The following is a 22,396-nucleotide window of genomic DNA, read 5'->3' as shown; positions in this document are numbered from 1 at the left end:
TAGTGTTGAGGAAGCAGGGAGCCTACAGAAGGATTTAGACAGATTAGGAGAATGGAAAAAGAAGTGGCAGATGGAATACATTATAGGGAAGTGTATGGTTATGCACTTCGGTGGAAGGGAAAAAGGGTGTAGACTATTTTCTAAATGGGGAGAAAATTCAGAAATCAGAAGTGCAAAGGGACTTTGGAGTCCTCGTGCAGGATTCCCTGAAGATTAACTTGCAGGTTGAGCCAGTGGTAATAAAGGGAAATGAAATATTAACTTTAATTTTGAGAGGACTAGAATATATTGCTAAGGCATTATGGGGTATTAGGCTGACTACACTTGGAATATTGTGAGCAGTTTTGGGCACATTATCTTAAAAAAAAACGTGTTGACATTGAAGGGGTCCAGAGGAAGTTCACGAGAATGATCTTGGGATTGAAAGGGTTAACACTTGAGAAGTGTTGATGGCTCTGAGCTTGTACTCACTGGAGTTTAGAAGATTGAGGGGGAAATCTCATTGAAATCTATCAAATACTGAAAGGCTTAGATAGAATGGATATGCATGGGATGTATTCAATAATGGGAGAGATCCAAGCCTCAGAGAAAAGGGACATCCATTTAGAACTGAGATGAAGAGAAATTTCTTTAGCCAGAAGGTGTTGAATCTGTGCAATTCATTGCCACAGACAGCTGTGGAGGCCAAGTGATTGGGTTGATACGCTCTTGATTAGTCAGGGTGTCAAACGTTATGGGGAGAGTTTTACATTTAGTTTGCCTCTTCTCCATGTGATCTAACCTTCTAGAGCAGCCAACCAGAGAACCTTACTAAAACCTTTGCTGAAATACATATATACATCTCCTACCTTGTCAACCAACCTTTCTCGCTTCATTCAAAAATCTCAGTAAAATTTGTAGACAATCTCCCATGCACTAGTCACATTGACTACTCCTAATCAACCCCTGCCTTCCCAAGCGTAACTATATCTTATCCCTGAGTGCTTTCTAGCAATGTTTCAATCATGTAAGTTAGACTAATGGTTACATAATTATCAGATCTATACTTAAAGCCCTCTTTAAGGCACAACGTTTACTATTGTCCAGTGTTCCAACAGCTTGCCTGTGGACAGCAATGTTTCAAATATCTCAGTGAGGGCTCTTGCAATTCCTTCTCTTGCTTCACATAGTCTTCTTGGATGTACCTCGCTCTTCCCTGGAGATTTCTCCACCTTCATGACATCTGCATGCAGCACCTATATAGACTGCTCCCAAAATATGTCTATTAACTTTAACTAATATTAATTCCCAATCTTCACATTATATATACACACATACACATGGGGCATTGATGAACAAAGGAATCTTGGTGTTGGAGTCCATAATTCCCTATGGCAACATAGTTAATAGGGTGGTGAAGAAAACATGTTGAATTGTTGCCTTCATATTTGGAGCACAGAATATAAGATTTAGGATGTACTGGTAAGACTGCATGTAGTGTGTTATGTTCTGGTGGCCATGCTGAAGAAGGATATGGTTGTGCCTGGATTATAGAACTAGTTATGGGGAGAGATTGGATGTACACCCTATCCTCATTATATGCAGGGGATATGTTCCTCGCAGTCGACGCATGATGTGAAAACGCATAATGGGAATAATGTTTTAAATGAAGAAAATAGGGATTCGTTCCAGAGGGCTTCCTAAATATGTTTTATCTGTAATTTATTCATACCAATACGACACAAAAGCAGTACCACAAGGCACATTCGTATTATATTTCTTCAATTTAAGGTAATATTCAATGTAATAAATCATAGGAAGTTAACATACTAGGGTGTACAGTACTCACCAACAGTGGCAGGTGTGTTCGCTCCGGGAGATGAGTGGTTGTTGTAGTGTCGAGCAGCTTTACGTGGATAAGGTGCATGGATCGTTTTGGTCATCAGGATCAAATCAAGCACAGCAAGGGGTGAAGGAAGACTCACAGAACTGTTAGAACTGCCGGCACCGGTTTGAAGAAAGTGATGAGGGTTGTTTGCTTAGCAGCATTTTATTTTTCAGCATTAATTTGCTTGTAAGGAAGAAGGGTTGACAGCAGGGAACGATTGAAATGCTGACTCCATTCTAAACTTGGATCCATGTCCATCACCATTTGCGCCAAGTGTTCCGACTACCACCATTCCCTCACTGTTGGTAAACTCCGAAGATTTTCAAAATCATCTGTTGCTTGCAACATCTGGGAGATAGTTAGTCATAAAAAAAAATACGCCTTGAATGTGGATCACACCTTGGTCAAGTGGTTGAATCAGCGATGTTGTTTTAGGTGGTAGGAAACACACTGTTATGATAGGATGAATGCTGTCCAAAAGTTTAGGATGGTCAAGCAACAAAATAACTTTAAAGGCAAGATTCTGTTCCTGGCAGTAGCGTCCCAGAGCTGTGTTACTTTCATCTGATGCTGCATTGTTTATAATTTCCAACTTTTTTTCAAGTGTTAAAGCGGTTCTCTGCCACTTGGCTGATGACCCAGGTTATGACATCGGATGCTTAGGAGGCATAGTTAAACATTTCAAGCACAAAATCACTGCACCATAGGTAAAACCAACAAAAGTTTAAGAGTGCAAGATCGCACATCCACACCTTGCCAAAACCAATGTGAGACTGGCAGGAGTTAGACTGAGGCGCGCGCACGTGACTTATATTGGCGGGAAGGCAGTGCTCCTCGCATAACTGAGTTTTGGATGCATGTAAGGAGATATTGGTAGAAATAGGTTCTTCGCATAGTCTGAAGACGCATATAACGAGAATACGGTGTACTGGGCTGGGCTTGTTTTACTCAGGCTGACGTGAGCTGATGGAACTGTGTCAGAGATTGTCAATTTTTCCCTCATAGTAGGGATATCAAAAATAAAAGGGTTTAAGGTGAGAGGAAGGAGTTAGAAAGGGACTGTGTTGCCAGAGGATTTGATAGAATCAGATACAATCATTTTTAAGTATTTGAATAGGAAAAGCATAGAAGGATACGATCCTGTTGTGGAGAAATAGCATTTGTGTAGATGGTCGAGAAAGGGCAGCATGGACACAGTGGGCTGAATGGCCTTTTATTGTGCTGTACAATTCTGATCATCCTGATCTGTAAAGATTTAGATAGTGTGTTTATAATTTGAAAAGGAAAACATCTTTTAAACCCTCTCGATCTGTTAAGTTTGCAATTATCTTTGCTTGTTGTATTTATGGGAGCAGAGCGTGGTGCTAAGTTTGTTGTTTCTTGGAGAAAATGTAGTGCAGTGTATTCACCAGTATTAGCAATATTTGACAAGAAGTAAAAATATTAGTACAAATCAAATGGATTTCTCTTTCAAGGCTTTACCATTTATTTCTCCCTTTAGTCATGGTGGAATGCACTCTCATTCCTAATTCACAGCCTTATTGAGTGGGAATTGATGAAAGCTGTGGAGATAGAGTGTTGCTGGAGAGACCTTTTACAGAAGAGTTGGCCCCCGGTGAGTTTGATATTTAACAGTAGATATGCGGACTGAATTGCATCTCTGTTAATAGAAATCCAAACCCATTTATCTATTAATTTGTAGATATTTAAAGATTTAAATTTTTAATTTAAAGACATTGGTTTTCTTAAGTACTCTTTTTTTCTTACAGGATTTCATCAATGTGATAGAATCTGTGCTTAAAATGTGTTCAGAACTGCCAAAGACAAATACAGTGGAAGACCAGAAGCCAAATGAGACAAGATATACTGAGTAAAACAACAAGCTTAGATTGTAATTTATAGGAAAAACAAGTCTATTTTTGCAGTATTTTACAATTAATGTGCAATTTGTTCTGCGTGGATAGGGGATATTTTAAATTTTATCAGTGCTGCTAAGTTTAATCAAATATTCAAATGAATATTTTGTAGTTCACATTGGACAAGGTAATAAATGGATCACTTTCCACTTGTTTAGGTAATCTGATGTTTGGCTGAGATGTTGCAGTTAACAATGAACTGTTCATTGTTTCAAACTGGTCAAACTTTAGACTTTTATACAGTGGAAAGCTGTTTCTGCCCTTTGAGACTAAGCTGTAACTTGTCTCACATAGCAGTCAGCTTGCAAGCCTTTCAGGTGCAAGTCTAAACAAAGGTGAAATTAAAATATTTAATTAAAAATAATGCACTGGTGAGTGTTACAGAATAACTTAAAAAATAAGTTGATTATGAAAGAATAAGATTCACTTGTTAATATTTTAGTAGTGGAAGTTTATTGTAAATTAAGATTTCCATGTTATTAAAATATAAAATTTTGCTGATTTGCTCTGTACCTTAACTTCAAACACTTTGTTCTGATGCCAAACTTAAAGTGAGGTATGAGAAATGAGTTTCTCAGTGTTTGTACAAATGATTGCTCCCACCTCAAAGGCTGAACCAACTGATTATAATCATCATTTGAAAAAAGTATTACTCTGGCTTTAAATTCTTTCCCTCTACTCATTTTGAAGTTGTGGCGAGATAATAGACAGGAAGAGAGTTCTTATTTTTCAGTCCCATCTTAACTTGCCTTTAGTCTAGCCTTCTTGCCTTATTAATTTGGTCTCTTGTTGCCTGAAAATAAATGGGCACTGATGGGAAGTTCTAGCTTTGCTATAGATGGAGGAGACATTTAAATCTAGATCTACTATTGAGAGTAGAATGAATAAATATATAAATAACATTTTTTGAGTGGTGTCCTTGCCTTAACAGGACAGATACACTCCTTGACAAGGTGAATAAGACCTCAGAGGCAGACCTCTCCCAGGTCATTAAGAAGGGCATGAGAGGATATTGCTGAGGCCTTGATACAGATCTTTCTAATTCTCATTAGCCACAGGTGCTGCCTCAGAGAAGAATCACCAATTTTTTTGTTAATGACAGGTTAGGAACAAATCGGGAAATTATAGGCCAGTGAGTCGTGCATCAGTAGTAGGGAAATTATTCTATGATCTTTGGGATAGGATCTACTCATGTCTGGGAAAAGCATGGACTTAATGGCATAGCTTTGTGTGGGGACATCATGTCTTATAAACGATTGAGTTTTTGAGGAGGTTGCAAAGATGACTGAGCTTCAGCAGTGGGTGTTGTCTACATGAATTCAATGTGGCAAGATGTTCATGGTAGATAGATCCAAAAGATTTTCAAGTGGTCATAGAAGAGAGGGGGTATTAGTGCCTTTGCTGTGTGATCTAATATGAAATGGCTCGGCCAATACCAGACAGACTGATTGGTGTGCAGTTAAGAGTTGTGGGCAGTGAAGAAGGCTGTCTAATGATACAGCTGGGTGTCAACTATTTTGAAAAATGGGCAGAGAAATGCCGTTCGGTCTGGACAAGTGATGCAATGTGGGAGGAAAGTATTCAGTAAATAGCAGCGTCCTGAGAGACACTGATGTAAAAAAGGAATCTGGGGTGCCTATCCATTGCTACTTGAAACTGATAATACAAGTGGATGTTGTATGTATGGTGTTGGAGCTTATTAAACTAGGCACCATTTGGAATAGTGTACAGTTCTGGTTGCCACTTTACAGGAAGAATAAAGAGGCTTTGGAGAGTTTCCTTCCGTTCTGTTTATTACATCCGGATTTCCTCTACGTTGATGACAACAACTACTTTATCCATCCGTTGTGGCCATGGTTGCCAGCTATTTTAACTCCTAATTCCCTCACTTACCAGTTGTCCACTTCCTCCACTGCCAGAGTGAGGCTAAAAACAAACTAGAGGGACAGCATCATGCATCAACAGGTCTGTTCTTATGCTGTATTGTTCTATATAATGTACAGTGGTTCACTCTTATGCTTCAGTTGAAGAAAATATATATAAAATAAACCTAAACAAAATAACATCCACAAAATATTTAATGCTTAAAGTTCCATATAAACTAATTATCCATAGAAATAACAGTATAAAATGCTTCATATTAAAGGCTTCAATCAGTTTATAAATAAAGTTCAATTTGGACCTTTGATTTTTGCATACAAAAATAAAAGTTTTTACTGTACATTTTAGTTAAAATATGTCAAATAGCTTTTAGATGGCCAGCTGAGAAATAGCTTGTCTTGTCCATTGGAAAATTATTGCTTTGAGAGGTTTACGGTAATGCACAAATATCCCAAGTTTGAACATGTTACCTATGTGTATGACCTCAGCTAGGGAGGTAATCATATTCTTGAATGCAAAGGGTGTTTGGAGTTCAAAACCAGATGCTGTACATTCACTCCCCTCCAACTTTCTCTGAACTTCAGAACGAAGTCATCAGGATAGCAAGCTGACTAAGTTGGCAACACACAGGGGCTGCTGCCTGGCTAGTGACCCCAGTAATCTGGGGTGAAGAGCAGGAGCACCAAGATCAACCTGAAAGACAGTGGAAAAGAAAGCTCAGCTTCATTCATTATGTTGTTAAGATCTTTAACGATATTGTCATACTGACCTACCTGAGTCAAGTAAATAAGTCTTGTAATCTCTTTCCCATTATAGTTGTCATGCTGCAAGATCCAACCACTAGGCAGCATTTCACCTCTAACCATATTCTTCACCGGTCGAGGCATTGATTCCTCGTAGATGGAGTTCAGTGCCAGAACACACTGCTGGTTCTAGAGGAAAATCAAAGGATTAAATTGCACCCAAACTCAAGAGGGACCGACAGCCTTGCTCATAGGTTTGCTTGAGCTTTTGGGGAGAGTTTAAACTAAACTGGGAACCAGAGTGATGGAGCAGTTAGTATACAACTACATACAGTGTGATAGGGCAAAATTGTAGTCAGTGGGATGCACTGCAGTATAACATGGGGACAAAACCAAAAAGAATGACAAATACAGAACTGAAGTGTTATATCTGAAAGCATGCAGTATTACAGAATAAAGTAGATGATCTTGTAGTGCAGTTAGAGATTGGTAAGTATGACATTGTGGGCATCACCGATTCGTGGCTGTACATCCAAACAGTAGGCAGAGGGATGGGGTGGCTCTATTGGTTAAAAAATGAAATCAGCTCCTTAGGAAGAGGTGACATAGGAGTTGAAGGTTTAGAATCCTTATGGGTAGAGTTAAGAAACTGCAGTTTTGGTCCCCTTATCTAAGAAAGGAAGTACTAACATTGGAGAGAGTTCATAAGAGGTTCATTCACAAGAATGATTCCGTGAAGAAAAGTGTTATCATGTGAGGAGCATTTGACGTCTCAGGGTCTGTACTTGCTGGAATTTGGAAGAATGAGGGGGATCTCACTGAAACCTATTGAATATTGAAAGGCCCAAAGTGGATTGTGCAAGGGATATTTCCTATAGTGGGGGAGTTTTAAGACCAGAAAGCACTATCCTAGAATAGAGGAACGTCCATTTAAAACGGAGATGAGGAATTTCGTTAGCCAGAAGGTATGGAACTCATTGCCACTGGTAGCTGTGGAGGCCAGGTCATTGGTGTATTTAAGGTAGAGGCTTATACTTTCTTACTTAGTCAAGCTGTGAAAGGTTGTGAGAAAAAGGCAGGAGAATAAGATTAAACGAGAAAATGTACCTGCCATGATGAAATGGTCGAGTGGGTTGAATAGCCTAATTCTGCTCCCATGTCTTATGGGCTTACTACATTATACAGTACACATGGAATTGGATTTTAAATGAACACACATAGTATGGAAAGGTTAAATGAGATTATTCACTGGAATAATCAAGAAAGATTGCAGCTGGTCTCAAACACAAGAAAATCTGCAGATGCTGGAAATTCAAGCAAAACACACAAAATGCTGGTGGAACGTAGCAGGCCAGGCAGCATCTGTAGGAAGTACAGTCGACGTTTTGGGTCGAGACCCTTCATCAGGACTAACGGAAAAAAAAGAGATTTGAGAGGGGGAGGGGAAGACCCGAAATGATAGGAGAAGACAGGAGGGGGACGGATGAAGCTAAGAGCTGGGAAGTTGATTGGCAAAAAGGATACAAGGCTGGAGAAGGGGGAGTCATAGGACAGAAGGCCTTGGAAGAAAGAAAGGGAGAGGGGAGCACCAGAGGAAGATGGAGAGCAGGCAAGGAGTTACTGTGAGAGGAAAAGAGAGAAAAAAGAAAAAAGTATATTAGGGTTGGGGTAAGAAGGGGAGGAGGGGCATTAACAGAAGTTAGAGAAATCGATGCCCATGCCATCAGGTTGGAGGCTACCCAGACTGAATATAAGGTGTTTTTCCTCCAACCTGAGTGTGGCTTCATCTCGACAATAGAGGAGACCATGGATTGACATATGGGAATGGGACATAGAATTAAAATGTATGGCCACTGGGAGATCCTGCTTCCTCTGGCAGACAGCGTGTAGTTTACAGCAGACTGTATCGGGTCTCACCAATTTATAGAGGGCCACACCGGGAGCACTGGACACAGTATATCACCCCAGCAGACTCACAGGTGAAGTGTTGCCTCACCTGAAAGGACTGTCTGGGGCCCCAAATGGTGGTGAGGGAGGAAGTGTAAGGGCAGGTGTAGCATTTGTTCCACTTACAAGGATAAGTGCCAGGAGGGAGATTGGGGGGAAGAATGGACAAGGGAGTCACGTAGGGAGAGCAGATACGGTGGAGACAGAGGAATTGAGAGAAGGGGATGGCATTTTTACAAGTAACAGGGTGGAAGAGGAATAGTCCAGGTAGCTGTGAGAGTCTGTAGGCTTATAGTAGACATCAGTAGATAAGCTGTCTCCAGTGGTTGAGGAAGGGAAGGGAGGTGTTAGAAATGGGCCAGGTAAATTTGTGGGCAGGGTGGAAGTTGAAAGCAAAGTTGATGAAGTCAACGAGCTCAGCATGTGTGCAGGAAGCAACACCAATGTAGCGAAGGAAAAGTGGGGAACAGATACCTGGACTGTTCCACATAGCCAACAAAAAGGCAGACATAGCTGGGACCCATACAGGTGCCCATGGCTGCAGCTTTAGTTTGAAGGAAGTGGGAGGAACCAAAGGAGAAATTATTAAGAGTAAGGACCAATTCTGCTAGACAGAGGAGAGTGGTAGAGAGGAACTGGTTGGGTCTGGAACCTAAAAAGAAATGGAAAGCTTTGAGACCTTCCTGGTGGGGGTCAGAGGTATATAGGGACTGGACATCCATGGTGAAAATAAGACGATGTGGGCCAGGGAACTTGAAATCATTGAAAAAATCCAGAGCATGAGAAGTGTCATAAATATAGGTGGGAAGGGATTGAACAAAGGGAAATAAAGCAGTATTGAGGTATGCAGAAATGAGTTTGGTGGGGCAGGAGCAAGATGAAACAATGGGCCTACCTGGACAGGCAGGTTTGTGGATCTTGGGTAGGAGGTAGAAACGGGAAGTGCGGGGTGTGGGAACTATGAGGTTGGTTGCAGTGGATGGGAGATTCCCAGAGCTGATAAGGTTGGTGATGGTATGGGGGACAATGGCCTGGTGTTCCTTAGTGGGTTTATATTCGAGGGGTAAAAGGAGGTATCAGCAGGTTGTCAATGTGCCTCAGCAAGGTGGAGGTCAGTACGCCAGACTACTACAGCGCCCCCCCCCCCCCCATCAGTGGGTTTTATGGTAAGGTTAGGATTGGTGCGGAGGGAGTGGAGAGCAGAGCATTCAGAAGGAGTGAGGTTGGAATTGGAACAAGGTGTGGTGAAGTCGAGACAGTTGATGTCCCGTCAGCCATTAGCAATAAAAAGATCCAGAGCAGGCAGAAGACCAGAGCGGGGTGTCCATGATGAAGAGGAGGGTTGAAGATGGGAGAAGGGGTCATTGGTGGGGGTAGGAGAGTTCTTGCCAAATGCTCTCAATCTGGAGCAATACAAAATGCTAGTGGACCTAAGCAGGTCTGGCAGCATCTACATTTCACCTTTCATTCTTGTCTTGACTAAACTTAGTGGAAAAAGCCTGCATGCATTTATCTTCTCTATAACCCTCAATTTTGTATCAAATCTCTCCTCATTCTCCAGCAAATAAAGTCCTAATCCATTCAACCTTTTCTGATGACTCAGGTCCTCAAGTCTCAGCAACATCTCTGTAATCTTTCAATCATATTGACATTTTTCCTGTAGGTGGGTGACCAGAACTACACACAATACTCCAAGTTAGGCCTCACCAATGTCTTATTCAACTTAACCATAACATCCCAACTCTTGTACTCAGTACATTGATTATATGAAGGCCAGTGTGCCAAAAACTCTCTTTTACAACCCCAGTTACCTGTAACACCACTTTCAGGAATATTAGATCTCTATTCCCAGATTACTTTGTACCATGCACTTCAATGGCCTACTGCGCAAATCCTACAGTGGTTTATCCTGCCAAGGTGCAGCACTTCACACTTTCCTGTGTTAATTTCCATCTACCACTTCTTCCAGTTAGTCCAAATCCCACTGCAAGCTTTGATAACCTTTCTTGTTGTCTGCTACACTTTCAATCTTTGTGTCATCTGTAAATTTGCTGATTCAGTTTACCACATTATCCAGATGGTTGATATGGATGACAAACAACAATGGACCTGGCCCACCACTAATCGTAGGTCTCCATTCAGAGGCAACCATCCACAACTACTCTCTGGTTTCTCCTCTAAAGCCAATGTTGAATTCCGTTTACTACCTCATCCTGAATGTTAAGTGTCTGAACGTTCTTGACAAACCTCCCATGCAGGACCTTGTCAAAGGCCTTGCTACAGTCCATGTTGCAATATCTTTTTTGTCGGCCTCCACAACGTACTCTATAACACACAAAGCCATGTTGACTATCCCTAATCAGTCCCTGTCTATCTTATATATCTGGTCTCTTGAATAACTTACCCTCTGTTGATGTCAGGTTAACCAGACTATAATTTCCTGGCTTATTATTAGAGCCTTTATTAAAGAAACAACACAAGCTATCTTCTGGCATCTCACCCATGGACACCAGCTCTTAGACCCCCTCCAGTTGCCAGCAAACCGCCTATCTGTACTAGTCCCATCTTCCCTGGAAGAGAGCCCAATGATCGGAAAATCTGAAGCCCTCACTCCTGCACCATTTCTTTAGCCATGCGTTAAACTAGAATTTTCTTATTTCTGGCCTCACTAGCACGAGTAGCAATCCTGAGATCAAAACCCAAGAATGCGGGCAGGGGCAGCAGAGGCAAGGAAGCCTATGAAGGATAAATAAACCAAATGACTTTAGGCCATAGTGGAAGAGCTGTGTTCCTGGAGAAGTGTGCGGAATGACTTACTCTGTACTAGTACAGCCTCACCACCTACTGGGAATTTTATCATGGGATTAAGAAATCCTGCAAATATAGACATAGAGATGACAGGATAGACTGTGGATAGATTGTCATTGCTGAATGAACCAGTGCTACTTTAAGCAAAGGCACTGTGTGCAAAGAGTAAAAATCAAACTAATGGGTTGAAATCTGGAACAGTTAAAGACATGGAGTTCAGCAATTAATGTATAAATTCTGGGATGCCATCATAGTGCAGCAGTTATTAAAGCTCGACGTCGGAGGTCAGTTCCGGTGCCATCTGTAATGAGTTCATACATTCTCCACTTGACCATCTGATTTTCTACCTGGTGCTCCAGTTTTCTCCCACAGTCCAAAGAATTACTGGTTGTTACGTAAATTAAATAGTCCTGTGATTAAACTAGGTTTTAATAGGTGGTTGCTGGGTGGTGCAGCATGTTGGGCCAGTAGGGCCTGTTCCACACTATGTCTAAATATACAAAATAAGTGCTGTGGTTAACCTTACCCTTTCAGCCTCCACACTGATGCAGCAGAAATCCCTGGGTTGATTGAGACCAGTGGTAGAGGTATCCATCACAAGGTAAACTAGGGGGAAAAATGGTCAAATAAAACATTTAGAAAGGGGTATATTCAGAGTTACAGAACATTCACAACACTAGAACCTCATGTCCAGCTCAGAATGAGAATCAGGTTTATTATCACCAGCATGTGTTGTGAAATTTGTTAACTTAGCAGCAGCAGTTCAATGCAATACATAATATAGCAGAAAAAAAATTAGCTACAAAGGCAAAGAAACACAATAGAACCCAATAAAAAAAACTGTCAAACACCCAGTGTGTTTTTTTTTAAAAGAACAAATTATGCAAACAATAAAAAGTAAACTAGTAACACTCTGAACTAAAATTCCCAAAAGTGAGTCCACAGCCATGAAGCCAGTTCATTGCTGCAGCCAGTCTAGTGGCCTTTTAGATGCAGGCCACAGTCTCAGTTCAGCACAGAAGTGAGTATAGTTGTTACTACTAAGGAGACAATTACTTGGGAAGCTGAAGGGTCTGAAGGAAGGTAAGTCACTTGCTTCAGATTCTGAAAGAGGTAGCCGAAGAGATTGTACAGGCATTAGTAGTGATCTTTCAAGAATTACTAGATACTGGAATAGTTCCCGAAGACTGTTAAATTGCAATTGTCATTCCACTCTTTAAGAAGGGAAGAAGGCAAAAGACAGGAAATTATATGTCAAGTAGCCTGACTTCTGTAGTTTGCAAGATGTTAGAGTCCATTAGATAAAATGTCAGCCAAGGTCAGTGTGGTTTCCTCAAGAGAAAACCTTGCCTTACAAATCTGTTGGCGTACTTTGAGGAAGTCACAGACAGGATTGACAAAGAGAGTCAGTTGATGTGGTTTATTTGGATTTTCAGAATGCCTTTGACATGGTGCCACACATGAGGCTAATAAACAAGGTAAGAGCCCATGGTATTACAGAAAAACTACTAGTGTAGATAGAAGATTGGCTGACTGGTAGGGGGCAAAGTGTGGGAATACAAAGGGTTGGCTGCCAGTGACTAGTGGTGTTCTGCAGGAGTTGGTGTTGAGTCCATTTAATTTCATATGTTAATGATTTGGATGATGGAATTGAAGGCTTTGTGGCTATGTTTGTGGTTGATACAGAGATAGGTGGAGGGGTAGTTAGTGAGTAACTGAACTGACAAGAACATGGACAGATTGGGACAATGGGGAAAGAAGTGGCAGATGAATATAATGTTGGGAAATGTATATTCATGTACTTTAGCAGAAGGAGTAAAGATGTAAAATTACTTTCTAAATGGGGAGAAGGTTCAGAAATGAGGTGCAAAGAGACTTGGGAGTCTTTGTGCAGAATTCCCTAAAAAAAAACTACTTGCAGGTTGAGTTGATGGAAAGAAAGGCAAATCTGATGTTACCATTCATTTCCAGAGGCCAGAATATAATGCTGAGACTTTATAAGGCAGTGGTCAGACTGTACTTGGAGTATTGCCCCCTTATTGAAGAAAGGATGTGCTGGCATTGGAGATGGTCTGGAGGAGATTCATAAGAATGATCCCAGGAATGAAAGGGTTAACATATGAGGAGTGTTTGATGGCTCTGGGCCTGTACTTGCTGGAGTTTAGAAAATTGGGTGGGGGAAGAGAATCTCATTGAAACCTATCAAATATTGAAAGGACTAGATAGAATAGACATGGAGAAGATGTTTCTTATGGTGGGGAAGTCCGTGATCAGCGGGCACAGCCTCAGAATAGAAGGATATCTCTTTAGAACAGAGATGAGGAGGAATTTCTTTATGCAGTGGGTGGTGAATCTGGAATTTGTTGTATCAGACAGCTGTCAAGGTATTGGGTATATTTAAAACGGAGGTTGATGGGTTCATGACTTGCAAGGATGTCAAAGATTATGGGGAGAAGACCGGATAATAGGGTTAAGAAGGTTAATAAACCAAGCATGATCGAATAGTGAAGCAGACTCAATGGGCTGAATGGCTTAAGTCTGCTCCTATGTCTTATATTGATCCTCAGAGAGGTAATAGATCTACTCAGATCAGCAAGTGCCTGGTCCCTTCCCACAAGGAAACATTTGCTTGTGCACACCAAGCTTCACTGGTTCATTTAAAATCTGATAAAACTTTCAGAACACCTGCCTAGTAAGTATTTATGAATAGTGGAGATGTTCCTACTAACCCTTTGTCATTCAGAACAAATAAAGTCAAAGAAAGCAGTGTTTAAGAAGTTGAATTTGGAAATCTCCATCATGACTTTTCACTGAGAAAGAGTGAGAGCTGCCACAAGAAGATGAGACTAAGGTAACTGGAGCTCACACTAAATCAACCTGTGTGCCTGGATTGTGATATTATTCAGACACACAGAAGAATGCACCTTTAAAGCGAGTATCATGCGTGGACAGAAGAAACCTACCTACCTGATTGGAAGGAATTGCAGGAAAATTTTGTTGTATATCATAAAATTGGGATTAAGATAAATCACCCAATCAAGATCAGAAGCTGTGAAAAAGACTTGTGCACCTTACCAAGCTCAATGCCGTGGCCCAGCTGCTGGTGTATTTTCACAGTTTTTAAAGTCTTGTCATAGAGCTGTCTCTTGCTGTTATCTTTCACTACACGCCACACGCTGTGCAGTGGCTTGTCAATCACACCAATTCCCATAAAGCCATGTTTTGTGGAGGAAGCATATGGCTTATAGAACATCAGGACACCTTTTTCTGTGCTGTGGTACCTAATGAAAACATAAAGAAACCTGAAATGACACGACACAAATTGCAACTTTATAAATCAAAATAAAACATGTTCAGATAAAGGTGGGTCTCGATCCAAATCTCACCAAATGATGAGGCCTGACTGATCGAGTTTATTCAGCTGAATCCAGCAATTTGGTCTTTACAAGACAAAACACTGCCTGTACTTTTGTGCAGAGCTGGTACTGTAAATACTGTACTGCTCCCAAGTGATAATAAATTATCCTGGACCAATTCAATGAAATAGAAACAGAAACTAACCAATATTGCTTGTAACAAAATCACCAAAGTATTACCATGTTTCTAGAAGCTTACTGTGTGCAGGTTTGGACGACTTACATTACTACAGTGAGCTAAGATGCTTCAGGACATCCTGGGGTTGTAGCTATAAAAATGTTTGTAAACCTAAGTGCTGTACATTTGTGTAGCCTGGCAAATTCACATACCTCCAACCAGCTGCTGCTTTACCAGTAAGGAGGTTTCCAGGATGGTTAACAGATGCCATCATGATCTGAAAAAACAGGGTTTTACATCATTCTCTGTTTGTGGATAATACAAATCAAAGAGCAAAAGATGTACAGAGGTCATCCCTTTGTCATAACACCACAGTCATCAAGGGTTCACATCACCCTTGGTGATCACCACTGGGTCATATTGAATCTCCCCCTCTAACAGCCTAATGACAGGACTTCCATCATTCTCTCAAGAGGCAGGGATAACCTAAAGATCTGTAGAATGCTGTATGGTTGTTTCCAGGTACACTGGTCTCTGGTCTAGTTAGAACTATTGCTTCCTATCTTGGGGTGGTGCCATTTCAAATGCTGTGCTCCCAGATTTAGAGATATGTGGAAGCGGCCAATAGAAGTGATGGGTTAGAACATAGATCTGTACAGGCCATTTGGCCCACGATATTGTGTCGACCCTTGAACCTACTCCTTCCCTCCCACATAGCCTTGCATTTTTCTTTCATCCATGTGCCTATGAATCTCCTAAATGTCCCTAATGTGTCTGCCTCTATCACCACCCCTGGCATACCTCTGACATACCCTCTACACTTTGCTCCAATCAACTTAAAATTATGCCCTCTTAATTAAGCAATTTCCATCCTAGGAGGAAAAATGTGCTTGCGGCCCATTCTTTCTATGCCTCTTAACATTTTACATACCTCTGTCAAGTCACATTCTCCTCCTCAAAGAGAAGAGCCCGAACTCACTCAACCTCTCCTCAACATGCTCTCTAATCCAGGAAGCATATTCTTGTTTCCTCTGCACCCTCTTTTAAAGCTTCCATTCTTTTCTATAATGAGGTGACCAGAATTGAACACAATTCTCCAAGTGTGGTATAACCAGAGTTTTGTAGAGCTGCAACATTGCTCACTGCTCCTGAACACCTGAATACCCCAACACACCATATGCTCCTTAACCATCTTATCAACTTATCTGTCAATTTTGAAAGAGTTCAAGGAGATTTGGTATGTCACCTAAGATACTCAAAAGTTTCCACAGATGTACCATGGAGAGCATTCTGACTGGCTGCATCACTAGTATGGGAGGCTACTGCACAGGATCGAAGTAAGCTGCAGAGAGTTGTAAAATTAGCTCCATCATGGGTACTAGCCTCCATATTATCCAAGACATCTTCAATGAGCAGTGCCTCAAAAAAGGTGACATCTATCATTAAGGACCCCCATCACCCAGGACATGCTCTCTTCTCATTGTTACCATCAGGCAGGAAGTGTAAAAACCTGAAAGGACATACTCAGTGATTCAGGAACAGCTTCTTCCCCTCTGTCATTCGATTTCTGAATTGATATTGAAACCATGACAATACCCAACTACTTTTTTTCTTTCTGTTTTTGCACTACACATTTAATTATTTGATATATATGTTTACTGTAATTTAGATTTTTTCTATATTATATATTGCATTGTTACTGCAACAAAATTAATTTATTTCACAGCATATGCCATTGATATTAAAGCTGATTCTGATTTTTAAAAATTCCAAAACTAAAAATTAAAAACGTGAGGCTGGAAAAGTATTCATCCCCTTTGAAATTAGTATGCTAACTTTCCTCAGGCACAATACTGTGTATTACCTCACCAACTCACCCAATTCATTGATGTGGAAAATTGGAGGATGAGCTGTTTTCAATTAATTCATAAGACACAAAGTACACTGCAGATGCTGTGGTCAAAGCAACACATAGGAACTCAGCAGGCCAGGCAGCATCCATGGAAATGAGCAGTCAACATTTTGGGCCGAGACAATTCGTCAGGACTGAAGAGGGAGGGGGTAGGGGCCCTATAAAGAAGGTGGGGGGAGGGTGGGAAGGAGGCTGGTAGGTACCTTGACTATACCTTTTCCCACCCTGCAAAAATGCTATTCCCTATTCCCAGTTCCATTTTTTCAATCTTTATTGATTTCCAGTAAAAACAAAAAAAAATACAAATCAGAGAAGTTTTAACAAACACATAATACAAAAGCCGTATAGACAGCAAAAAAATATATATAATGTCGAAATCAGATGTATAGTGTTATGCTGTTATACATATTATATAAACAAGAAACTACAACTCCTCTTAACAGATCATAAAAAAAAGATTGGAAATTTTTTTTAATTAAAAACCCACTACACTAACCTAAAACAAAAAAAAAGAGAAAGATTGGGCAGTCCATTTGAAGATAAAATTAGAAGAAAAAGGAAGAGAGAAAACATCCTTCCAGTCACCTCCGAACCTTCGCGGATAAGGAAAAATTTTCCCTATAGAAAAAAAAATAAATTAAATCATATGAAAATATTGAATAAAGGGTTGCCAGACTTGCTCAAAATTAAAAGATGTGTCAAACGTATGACTTCCAATTTTCTCCAAACATAAACATGACATAATGGATTAGAACAATAGGTGGATTAGAATCTTTCCAATATAACAAGATAGCTCTCCTAGCCAGTAAAGTTGAAAAGGTTTTCACATGTTGAGCGGAAGCAGAAACTCTACCTGTTTCCTCTGGAATAATCCCAAAAATTGCCATAAGTGAATTGGGTTGTAAATCCACACCTATAACTTTGGATAATATTCTAAACACATCCTTACAAAAATTATTTTAAGTTTACACAGGACCAAAATATATGAGTTAGAGTAGTGATCTCTGTGTTACATCTGTCACAAATAGGTATTAGATGTACAAATATTAGAAAAAATATGTGCTAATATCTTTAGACATATGGGCCCTGTGTACTATCTTAAACTGAACTAAGGAATGACGTGCACAAATAGGTGAATTATTAACTAGATAATAAATTTTACTCCTTTGATCATCTGAAAGTGAGTATTGAAGTCCCAAGTGCGTTTAACCTTATCATTAGGCAAAATGCGAGCATTCATTAACTGTTTATAAATAATAGCTATTAATCATTTTTGAAATAAAAACTGAAAAAGCTGAAAAACAGCATAAGCCAAATTTGATGAGTAGGCCAAGGGATAATTCAGTAGAAAATCACATTAAAAAATCCTAACTTGTAAATATCTAAAAAAATGTATACTAGAAATATCATATTTATCCATTAACTGTGAAAAAGACATTAAACAATCCTGTAAAAACAAATCTAAAAAAGTTTTTATTCCCTTAGTTTTCCATGCCTTAAAAAGCCTTATCCAGAGTTGATAGTTTAAAAAAAATATTACTAGAGAGCAGAAAGTTATTTAATTCAAAACATCTACGAAACTGAAACCAGCTTTTTAAAGTATGTTTAACAATAGGGTTGAGAGCTTGTCTACCTATTCCGGAGAATGAAAAAGGAAGGGGAGCTCCTAATAAAGAAGCTAAAGAAAACCCCGTTACTGAATTCTCCTCCAAATGTAACCAAGCAATCCTGGTTATCTATACCATGAATCCAAAAAGTGATATAATGAATATTAATTGCCCAATAATAAAATCTAAAGTTTGGAAAGACCAGTCCTCCATCTTCTTTTGATTTTTGCAAATAAAGTTTATTCACTCTAGAGCTTTTATTATTCCAAATGTAAGACAAAATCATAGAATCTATTTTATCAAAAAATATTTTCAGAACAAAAGAAGGAACTGCTTGAAATGTATATAAAAATTTCAGAAAAATAACCATTTTTATAGCATTTATTTGACCTATCAATGACATCAACATAGACGACCATTTAGAAAGCGCTTGTTGAGTATCTTCAATTAGAGGGGAAAAATTATACTTATATAGGTCTTCAAAATTTTTAGTAATTTTGATACCAAGGTAAGTAAAATGGTTTTTAGCAATATTAAAAGGTATTTGATCATAATAATCAGAATAATTATTAATAGGAAATAATTCACTTTTATGTAAGTTAAGTTTATATCCAGAGAAAATACTAAATTCCTTAAATATAGATAACATAAAAGGAATAGATTTTTTAGGGTCTGAAACATAAACTAATAAATCATCCACATATAACGAAACCTTATGTAAATTATCCCCTTTCTTAATACCCTGCACAGAATTAGAATCCCTAAGAGCAATAGCAAGTGGTTCTAAAACCAAATTAAATAATAAAGGACTAAGAGGACAACCCTGACGGGTTCTTCTATATAATCTAAAATAAGGAGACTTTTGATTATTAGTTATAACCACAGCCAATGGGGCTTGATAAATCAATTTAATCCAGGAAATAAATCCCAGACCAAAATTAAACCTCTTCAAAACCTGAAACTAATAAGGCCACTCCACCCTATCAAAAGCTTTCTCTGCATCCAGAGATACAATACATTCGGATTCTTTGACTGAGGGGGAATAAATGATTTAACAATCTTCAAATATTAAAATGTGAATACCTATTTTTGATAAATCCTGTTTGATTATTTGAGATAACAGTAGGCAAAAATTCTCAAGTCTATTAGCTAGAATCTTAGAGAGAATTTTAAAATCTACATTTAATCAAGAGATAGGTCTATAGGATGCACATTCCAGTGGGTCTTTTCCTTTTTTAGGAATCAATGAGATTCATGCCTCATAAAAAGTTTTTGGACGGTTTCCGGAGGGTATAGAAATGGTAAATGTTTGATGAAGATGTGGTATAAGCATTTCATGAAACGTCTTGTAAAATTCTACTGTATAACCATCAGGTCCCGGAGCTTTCCCTAATTGTTTGATAGGTGCATCTAATATATCAACACCTTGAGTCGAAATATTTAACTTTTGCAAAAATACTAATAATAGTGTTATCAGAGAATTCAGATTTATAAAGATTAGAATAAAAACCATAAATATCTTATAGATTTCATAAGGATCTAAGGTTTCAATTCGATCTGGTCTACGAATTTTTTAAATCTTTTTTTAAGTCTTCTAACCATACCGGCCTTCAACTGACCCTCCAAAAGTTTACTAGATTTGTCTCCATGTATATAAAATAAACTTTCAGATTTAAGAATTTGCCGTTCAATGGGAAAGGTCAAAAGCAAATCATACTGTGATTGAAGTTCGACCCTTTCTTTATATAGGTCTTCAGTAGGTTTGACTGAATACGCTTCAACTATCTCTCTAATTTTATTAGTAAGCACTAACAATTCCGCTTTAGTTTTCTTTCTTAAAGCTGCTGAGTATGAAATTATCTGTCCCCTAAGAAAAGATTTCATCGTGCCCCATATAACCAGGTTTGACATTCCTTCAGTTGTATTAAATTCAAAAAATATAGAAATTTGCTCCTTAATAAAACTAACAAAAGCTGGATCCTGTAACCACACGGGATTCAATCTCCACTGTGACATTTTCAAAAAGCTATCCGAAAGCTTCAGGGTTAACTTCAAAGGTGTGTGATCTGACAACGCAATGACATCATACGCACACTCGGATTGTAGCAAACGTGTTTAAAAAAGAGTAATCAATTCCAGAATACTTATGATGAACGTGTGAGAAAAAAAAAGAAATCTTTGTCATTGGGGTGTTTATATCTCCAGATATCGACCAGGCCATAATCTAGTAAGAAAGAATTAATACAGGCCGCCGCTTTATTGGGAAGCGACGGATTGGTTGATGACCTGTCCATCGCCGGGTTCAGACAACAATTAAAGTCACTGCCCATAATCAACTTATATTCATTCAAATTCGGTAGTTCAGAAAAAAGTTCTTTGAAAAAATCAGAATTATCTACGTTAGGTGCATATACACACACTAGAGCTACTTTTTGCTCACATAATAAACCAGTAACAATTAAATATCTTCCAATCGAATCAGTAATAGTGTTAAAATGTACAAAAGGGATTTTGGAGTTAACAAAAATAGATACACCTCTTACTTCATTATTCGACAACGAATGGTACAAAGTTCCTTTCCAAAATTTGGAGAATCTGTCCTGTTTCCATATATGATTTTCTTGCGCATAAATAATATCTGCATTAAGTGTTCTTAATTTCTTAAAAACCTTTTTATGCTTAATGGGATGATTCATTCACATCCTTCAAATTTCAAGAAATTATATTAATTTTATTAACATCTGTTTAAAATTTAATTTGATAATTTATAAAAAAAATTATTACACAAGCACAGATTAATCCAAAAGGCATGGGTACAACTAGGAAGGAGTGACATATTTGCGGAAAAAAATCCATCAACAGAACTGCTCAATCGAGAAAAAAACCTATTCTAAATGCCCCCTCCCTCCCACAAAGCAAGAAAGTTAGTAGCCAATAGGCTGGCCACATGCTAATAACCCTTGACCCAGTCCTCCATTGTGCAGCTACGTGTATTAAATTTAAAGTAGACATCCCATCCAAAATAATCATAATAAAAGTAACAAACAAATTTCAAATACTACAATGTTATGTCTAACAGTAATAAAAACATAATTGGAAACAGCCATCTTAAAATCACCCAAAGTATCTTAATCACATATTCAAAGAAAAATAAATCAGAGAAATCAATATAACAAGGTTCTCTCAAAAAAGAAAAAACAGTATTGAGACAAACAAAAGAAGCTTAATACACGACAGGTCCTATACGGACCTTTAGAGTATGATACTGTAAGAGTTCCCTACAAAACAATTATATATATACTAATTGTTAACGAGTAAAAAAAAGTTTAATCAGCCATATCCCATACTAAAGACTGAAAAAGTACAGAATAAATTTAACTCAGGAGATCTATAGACATCTTATACATCAGATTACATCAGAATTACCTATTGAGTAATCGACTTAACTTTAAGATTTTATTCAGTAATCGGCTTAACTTTAAGATTTTTAATGTACTCTCATCCCTCCTGGGGAGAGTAAATTCTCAGTGACTGAGACCCTTCAGGAAAAATTATCAACCAAGCTGGGTGCCGAAGGAAGGGGTGTAAATTTAATTTATACATTTCACTTATGACTTCTCGGTATTTCCTTCTTTCGGCAAAGATCTCAGGGGGGTAATCTTCAACTATACGAATTTCTGTCAATTTAAAGATTATCTTTTGCTTTTTTTTGGCTTCTCGAAGTATGGCTTCTTTGGTTGTATAATAATGCAAACAAAGTACAATTGGTCAAGGATGTAATTCAGAAGAACGCCAAGAAAATGGAATTCTAAGGACTCTATCAATTAAAGAGCTGGCTTCCAGAGTCTCACTAAAAAGTGAATACAACATGTCTGAGAAGAAATTTAACAGATCGCCAGCTTCAGTATTTTCAGGCAGTCCTAGTATATGCAAATTCCTCTGACGGCCTCTACTATCTAAATCAACCATTTTTTCCTTCGTTTTAGATAGTTCTGAGGTAATTTCATTGATTTTCTTTTCTATCGAAGATATCTTCACTCTTTGATCTTTAATAGTTTGCCAGAATAGATCATGATCGTTCTCAATTCGGTCTGTAGTCTGCTTAAGAGTCTGAAGTTGAAAGTCCATATTTTTCAGAGAATCTTGAACACTAGAGATAGATTTTTCGAGCTTCCCGTTGG

General features: G+C 38.7%; 2 protein-coding genes across 7 annotated transcripts in view; one reads left to right on the top strand and one right to left on the bottom strand.

Annotated features, from left to right (window-relative positions):
* Positions 1–5,560, top strand: part of cdan1 (codanin 1) — a 243,647-nt gene extending 238,087 nt beyond the window's left edge. For both annotated transcript variants that reach the window (XM_059951888.1, XM_059951897.1), the window contains 2 exons: positions 3,369–3,482; positions 3,637–5,560. In XM_059951888.1, the coding sequence (XP_059807871.1) occupies positions 3,369–3,482; positions 3,637–3,741 (219 nt within the window). In that variant the 3' untranslated portion in view covers positions 3,742–5,560. The remainder of the gene's footprint in view (positions 1–3,368; positions 3,483–3,636) is intronic.
* Positions 5,561–5,706: 146 nt separating this feature from the next.
* The window catches only part of LOC132382029 (uncharacterized), a 74,619-nt gene continuing 57,929 nt past the window's right edge, over positions 5,707–22,396 (bottom strand). For 3 of the 5 annotated variants that reach the window (XM_059951847.1, XM_059951852.1, XM_059951861.1), the window contains 5 exons: positions 14,909–14,973; positions 14,238–14,443; positions 11,689–11,768; positions 6,438–6,596; positions 5,707–6,357 (listed from right to left, as the gene is read on the bottom strand). In XM_059951847.1, the coding sequence (XP_059807830.1) occupies positions 6,259–6,357; positions 6,438–6,596; positions 11,689–11,768; positions 14,238–14,443; positions 14,909–14,973 (609 nt within the window). In that variant the 3' untranslated portion in view covers positions 5,707–6,258. Of the gene's footprint in view, positions 6,358–6,437; positions 6,597–11,688; positions 11,769–14,237; positions 14,444–14,908; positions 14,974–22,396 lie in introns of those variants that run through there. The other 2 variants (XR_009508188.1, XR_009508189.1) reach the window with 1 other exon arrangement.

The sequence above is a fragment of the Hypanus sabinus genome, chromosome 2 (genome assembly GCF_030144855.1).
Source record: "Hypanus sabinus isolate sHypSab1 chromosome 2, sHypSab1.hap1, whole genome shotgun sequence".
In the NCBI taxonomy this organism is placed as follows: domain Eukaryota; kingdom Metazoa; phylum Chordata; class Chondrichthyes; order Myliobatiformes; family Dasyatidae; genus Hypanus; species Hypanus sabinus.
The sequence above is the reverse complement of the archived record's forward strand: the minus strand, read 5'-3'. Positions and strand labels throughout refer to the sequence as shown.